Source organism: Venturia canescens, chromosome 2, assembly GCF_019457755.1.
Source record: "Venturia canescens isolate UGA chromosome 2, ASM1945775v1, whole genome shotgun sequence".
NCBI lineage: Eukaryota > Metazoa > Arthropoda > Insecta > Hymenoptera > Ichneumonidae > Venturia > Venturia canescens.
In genome coordinates, this window is record NC_057422.1 from 26,049,467 (window position 1) to 26,054,884 (window position 5,418).

At 37.5% G+C, this 5,418-nt stretch overlaps 2 protein-coding genes across 2 annotated transcripts; both read left to right on the forward strand.

The window, feature by feature from the left end:
- Window positions 1-1,530: 1,530 nt before the first annotated feature.
- LOC122406319 (uncharacterized) lies at window positions 1,531-3,481 on the forward strand. The gene is made up of 8 exons (XM_043411713.1): window positions 1,531-1,555; window positions 2,034-2,135; window positions 2,239-2,350; window positions 2,433-2,585; window positions 2,684-2,909; window positions 3,007-3,102; window positions 3,220-3,331; window positions 3,420-3,481. The coding sequence occupies exons 1-8, from the start codon at window positions 1,531-1,533 to the stop codon at window positions 3,479-3,481; spliced, it is 888 nt and encodes a 295-aa protein (XP_043267648.1).
- On the forward strand, window positions 3,475-4,901 carry LOC122406269 (uncharacterized). The gene is made up of 2 exons (XM_043411636.1): window positions 3,475-3,770; window positions 4,019-4,901. Exons 1-2 carry the CDS (start codon window positions 3,756-3,758, stop codon window positions 4,814-4,816), a joined length of 813 nt encoding a protein of 270 aa, XP_043267571.1. The 5' UTR covers window positions 3,475-3,755; the 3' UTR covers window positions 4,817-4,901.
- Window positions 4,902-5,418: the final 517 nt, after the last annotated feature.

The window sequence follows — 5,418 nt, forward strand, 5'->3', positions numbered from 1 at the left end:
ACTATGGAGCCGTCGACCTAGACGTCGTAAACCACGTAAAAATATACCTAGACATAAAAAACTATGGAGTCGTCGACCTGGATGTTAAAAACTATGGAGGAATGTACCTAGACATCGAAACCCAAAGAAAAATATACCTAGACATTGAAAACTATGGAGCCATCGACCTAGACTTCAAAAACCTTGGAGAAATATACCTAGACATCGAAAACTATGGAACCGTTGACCTGGACGTCGTAAACCACGTAAAAATATACCTAGACATAAAAAACTATGGAGTCGTCGACCTGGATGTTAAAAACTATGGAGAAATGTACCTAGACATCGAAAACCAATGAAAAATATACCTAGACATTTAAAACTATGGAGCCGTCGACCTAGACATCAAAAACCTTGGAGAAATATACCTAGACATCGAAAACTATGGAACCGTCGACCTAGACATCAAAAACCTTGGAGAAATATACCTAGACATCGAAAACTATGGAGCCGTTGACCTAGACATCGAAAACCAAGGAAAAATATACCTAGACATTGAAAACTATGGAGCCGTCGACCTAGATAGTGGAATCTGGAGCCGTCGACGTAGACAGGAAGTAGAAACGTCATCCTGGGCATCGAAAAACATGAAGTCGTCAACCTAGACAACAGAAGCCATGTAGTTGTCGATCTGGGCATAAAAAATCACGACAAAGTCGATCTGGATTTTGACTACCACAAACCGTCGACCTCGTCACTGAAATTTGAAAAGTTTACATGGACCACGAAATTTCGGACCCTGAGAAAATTCGTATATTTTCACAATCATCCTACGATAAATCTATTACCATTCGATGTACGAAATAAAAAGCAATTCGCATTTCAATTCAATGTAAATATTATTTCCTATCTTCGTGCTGAAAAAAACTGGAGCCTGAAAAACATGGGTTACACTCGAATACGAATACTTTTTTATTTGAATGTGCTGTTTATCTGTGTGCCATGTAATTAAACGCTGTTGGTTGATATAACCAACCGCGCATACCCGAACTGTCAATCTGACAGCTGGAACTATCAAACTAAAAGCAGGACTTTAAATTCGAGATTTCAGAGCGACCAATCACAGCACGAATAAAGAGGCAACAATAGATTCGATATTTCGATATATTCGATACATTTAATCCCATGAACTTTTTATTAGAGGATTCGGAAAATTTTTCCCGTGAGTCGTGAATCGTGAATTGAAGAGACGTGAGAGTGCGAGACCCGTGCCCGTGAGAGAAGAGGCAGTGGCGCTACTAGCTACTAGCTACTAGTAGCGAGCTATCCAATCTCCCCTTCCATTCACACTTCACACTCACACCTTCACAGTTACAGTTCCACCTGTTCCTCAGTCCCAAAAAATCGCGCGCATGGCATGAAGTACGGAGCACGAGGTGACGCATACGATATACTTTGAAAAAACTGAAATTTATAAAGTATAAGACGTCGTCTGAAACCAGCATAAAAAGTATTTTACAAAAAAAAGTGTTCAAGTGTTCAAGATCAAAAATGGCAGTGAAGTGCACCGTCGTTGGTAAGTTTCTCTTTTCTCACGCTTTTTCTTTTTGCTGTAATGTGTAGGTTAAGTCGGCGCATGAAAAATGTTCTCTACAGTCTCTACACTACATTGCTCAGTTTTTTCGCCTTCCATTAAATTTTATTCAGCGGTAAAAATATTTCAACAACCCTGCTGCACGTTTTTTAATGGCGTAGTTGAATTTTCGAGTAAAATAAATGTTACGCGATGTTTTTCTTCCATCGAAGATTCCAGTGTAACGTTTTTTTTCTCGAGAAAACGCTTCAGTTCTGAGAAAAATGTGAATCGGCTTCCGTGAATCTTCTTCGCATTCACGGAACTGATTTAGTCTTTTCACAGAGAAGCATGCAAATTTTACTTCAATAACGTATGAGAACTGAGAATGCGACATAATTCTTTTTCGGTTCACATTTAAAAAAAAAATATAGGAAAGAGTAAATAGATATAAAAGAGTTTGAATATTTGTGTTTTTCAGAAGATTCTTCAAATCGGACCTATGCATTTTATTTTCAAGTGAATCAACAGGTTCCACATCGCATTGATGGAATTGACTTGTCAACTTACGTGAAGTTAAAACGTGAGTATAAAAGAATGTTCATAAAATCACCCTGAAAAGAGTTGTTTTTTAATATTTATCAACTTTCTAATGTTTTTTATTGTTTTCGTTTTCTGTATTCCAGATTCGATGGACTTTAGTCTCGAATTCATTACCGATCTCTTGAAAAAAAACATTCTCCTAAATTTAGAGGAAAAAATAGATGTACTTTGGAAGTCAGCCGATAGCATCGATTTGTAAGTTTTCCACTTGTTTTCATTATCGAAAAAAATGTTGAAAATTGATCTTTAAACATGTTCTGTTTTTACACAACACGAGGATTGAAACTACATCAGCATTTTCACAGGAATGTGAACTAGGTCGAATGAACCCTTCTCCACCGCAACCAGGGTCAACGCAATTAACACCAGCCTCTCGACAACCCACAGCTAAGGCTGTGAAGGGTCTTCAAGCTGATTTAAAAAAATTATTGTAAGTACATCACAATAATTTCAGATTCATCCGATTACATATTTTCATTCATAAAATTTTGATTTCGATTGTGTAAACCATGTTTTCTAAATTTACAGGAAACCCGACGTGAAGAGGCAAAAAGGAAAAAAAAGTCAAGTCTGGTGTTTTTTCATCAAAACTCTTACCGGGGGTACTTGTAAACTGTGCGGAGTAGCCGTGAAGGCAAGTGGCAATACAACCAATTTAACGAATCATATAATCCGACGTCATCATGATTCAGGGCGGAGCCAGTCCTTGTTACCGCGTTCGATCAGAACTCCGATTATCGAATGTTATTCAAAGGTACCATTGACCGTCACTTTTAGATTGTTAAATTGTTTTGATGAAAATACATAAATCCATGTAGAATCGACAAAATAACAATAGTGCAATTTTCTAGGATCAGAACGATGACCCCGATAATCCCGAAGAATTACAAATTGTCTCAGGGAACAATAAACCAACTGAAATATCCATCGCAGGGAATTCACGTGAGGTGCATATGCATGTTTAAATAAATTATTATTTTATCGGAGGGATTATACATTTAACTTTTCTATGAGTTTTTAATGAGTTATTTACATGTGGACTAATTTTGTTGAAATAATTTCAGTTACCCGTTACTTTGAAAAGACTACAGCTCGAAGATCATCAGTTATCCGAAGCTATAACATCCGTACAGCCCAGAATCGATAATGCTGTATCGAAAATGTCATCATTTCGAGGTAAGTAATCTAAACAAATATTGTCCTGAAATCGTCATATTGACACTGATTGCTTTTAAAATTATAAATCCACTTATTTGGTTTATAGATGGAGGAACCGCTGCATTAACAACAACAAACACACTGCTCTTCATGATCGTAAACCTTTAAATACATATGAAAAGGAAGGTTTCCGACATTTCGTCAATATTGCTACTCCTTTATTTAAAATTCCTGGACGGAGTAAAATGACTGCTACACTGGATACTAAGTACGAAGTGCTCTCGGAGCTGGTCAAAAAAAAGTTGCAGCGAGGCGATGGATTTACGCTTACCACTGATGTCTGGACGGAAACAATGACGTCCACAAGCTTTTTGGGATGTTACTGCTCATTTCGTCGACGAAAATAAACTTACGGCTGTTGTTCTTGATGTTGTAGAACTGGATGAACGACATACTAGTGAGTAATTATCTGAAACGTTTGTTTCAATTTGTTCTCATTGGGGAATTCCGCTCAATGAAATCACCGCTGTAGTGACAGATAACGGGGCAAATATTGTGAAAGCCGTATCAGATACATTCGGTGTTCGTCGACGCTTGTCGTGCTTTGCGCATTCATTGAACTTGGTTGTAACAAACGCAATTGAATCATCTGAAGAGGTAAAAAATTTGATATCGAAAGTCAAACCGATTATTACCTTCTTTAAGCAATCAACCATCGCTTCTGATGAATTACGCAAATCACAAAACCGTAACCCACCGCTCCGTTTGATTCAAAATGTAGCAACGCGATGGAATTCGACTTTCTTCATATTGGAACGATTTCTCAAACTTATTGATACTATTAGCTCGGTTTTAGTTAAACTTCCACGTTCGCCACCAATGTTGAGTGCGTCGGAAGCAGCTATCGTTCGCGAATTAATTGAGGTCCTCAGACTCATTGAAATTGTTTCAAGAGAAATGTGTGGGCAAGTCTATGTTACTAGCAGTAGAATTATACCCACTATAGTCGAGACGTTATCACCAATCACTCAAAAGTTCAAAACGGACATTCACAAAGAACTTAATAAACGATTTAATAGCGCGGAATTAAACCCACTCAGCGCAGCATCTACTGTACTCGATCCCCGATTCAAGAAATTACATTTTTCCACTGCAATGTCTTGCTCCAAAGTGATTCAAAAAATTAATGAACAGCTAAAAAATGACAAGTTGAAAAAACTCACGGTAGTTGAGGAAGAAAAAAAGAGTTGTGCCAATAAATACGAAAACGATCAACTATGGAAATTTCATTTGGAACTCGTTCAAAGTAAGAAAATGTACAAAACTAATGTTGTTGAATCTGCAGGACTACATCCTGATCTTCAGCAGTATCTTTCGAAAGAACCAGTCTCGTTGGATGTTGATCCAATACAATATTGGTGCGAGCAAAAAGAAAATACCCCTGCATTAGCATCGATAGCTTTAAAAATATCTGTCGATCATCGCAACATCGGTTCCGTGTAAACGAGTGTTTTCTATTGCCAAAAATGTCATCACTCCAAATCGCAATAGGCTCAAGCCTGATCGCTTATCGCGAGTTCTGTTTCTAAAATCATTGAAGGTATCTGATTGGAACTTATAAGTTGCCGTATCATTTATAGTCATATTTGTCGGCATACTTTTCCTTAAAAGTACGCATTAGATTCAAGACACGTGATATAAAAAAAAACGAGTCGCGTTGACTAGTCTCATGAATCGTTAAAGGATAAATTACTTGTTTATATTATTATTACTTCTTTGTAAAAGTTTTTCTATAAATAATTCTTTGGAAATAGGTTTCTTAAAACCTATTTTGAAATGACTGTCGATTATATAATGTGACGTGACATTTTTGCCCCGCCACTCGTACGAATCGTGTCGACCAGTGGACCGGGTTTACGGCCCATTTTGACGCCGTTCGACTCGTCGGGTGTTGGTCGGAACGAGACTCATCGTCACGTAATTATAAGATTTATTTTTAAGAATCGCGTATAGTACCTTTCGAGCGACAATTTACTAAGTCTAATAACCGTTACCTTTTACCTCGGTGCAAGGAAGAGAGAGAAATTCTTGATCGTTTAATTTTG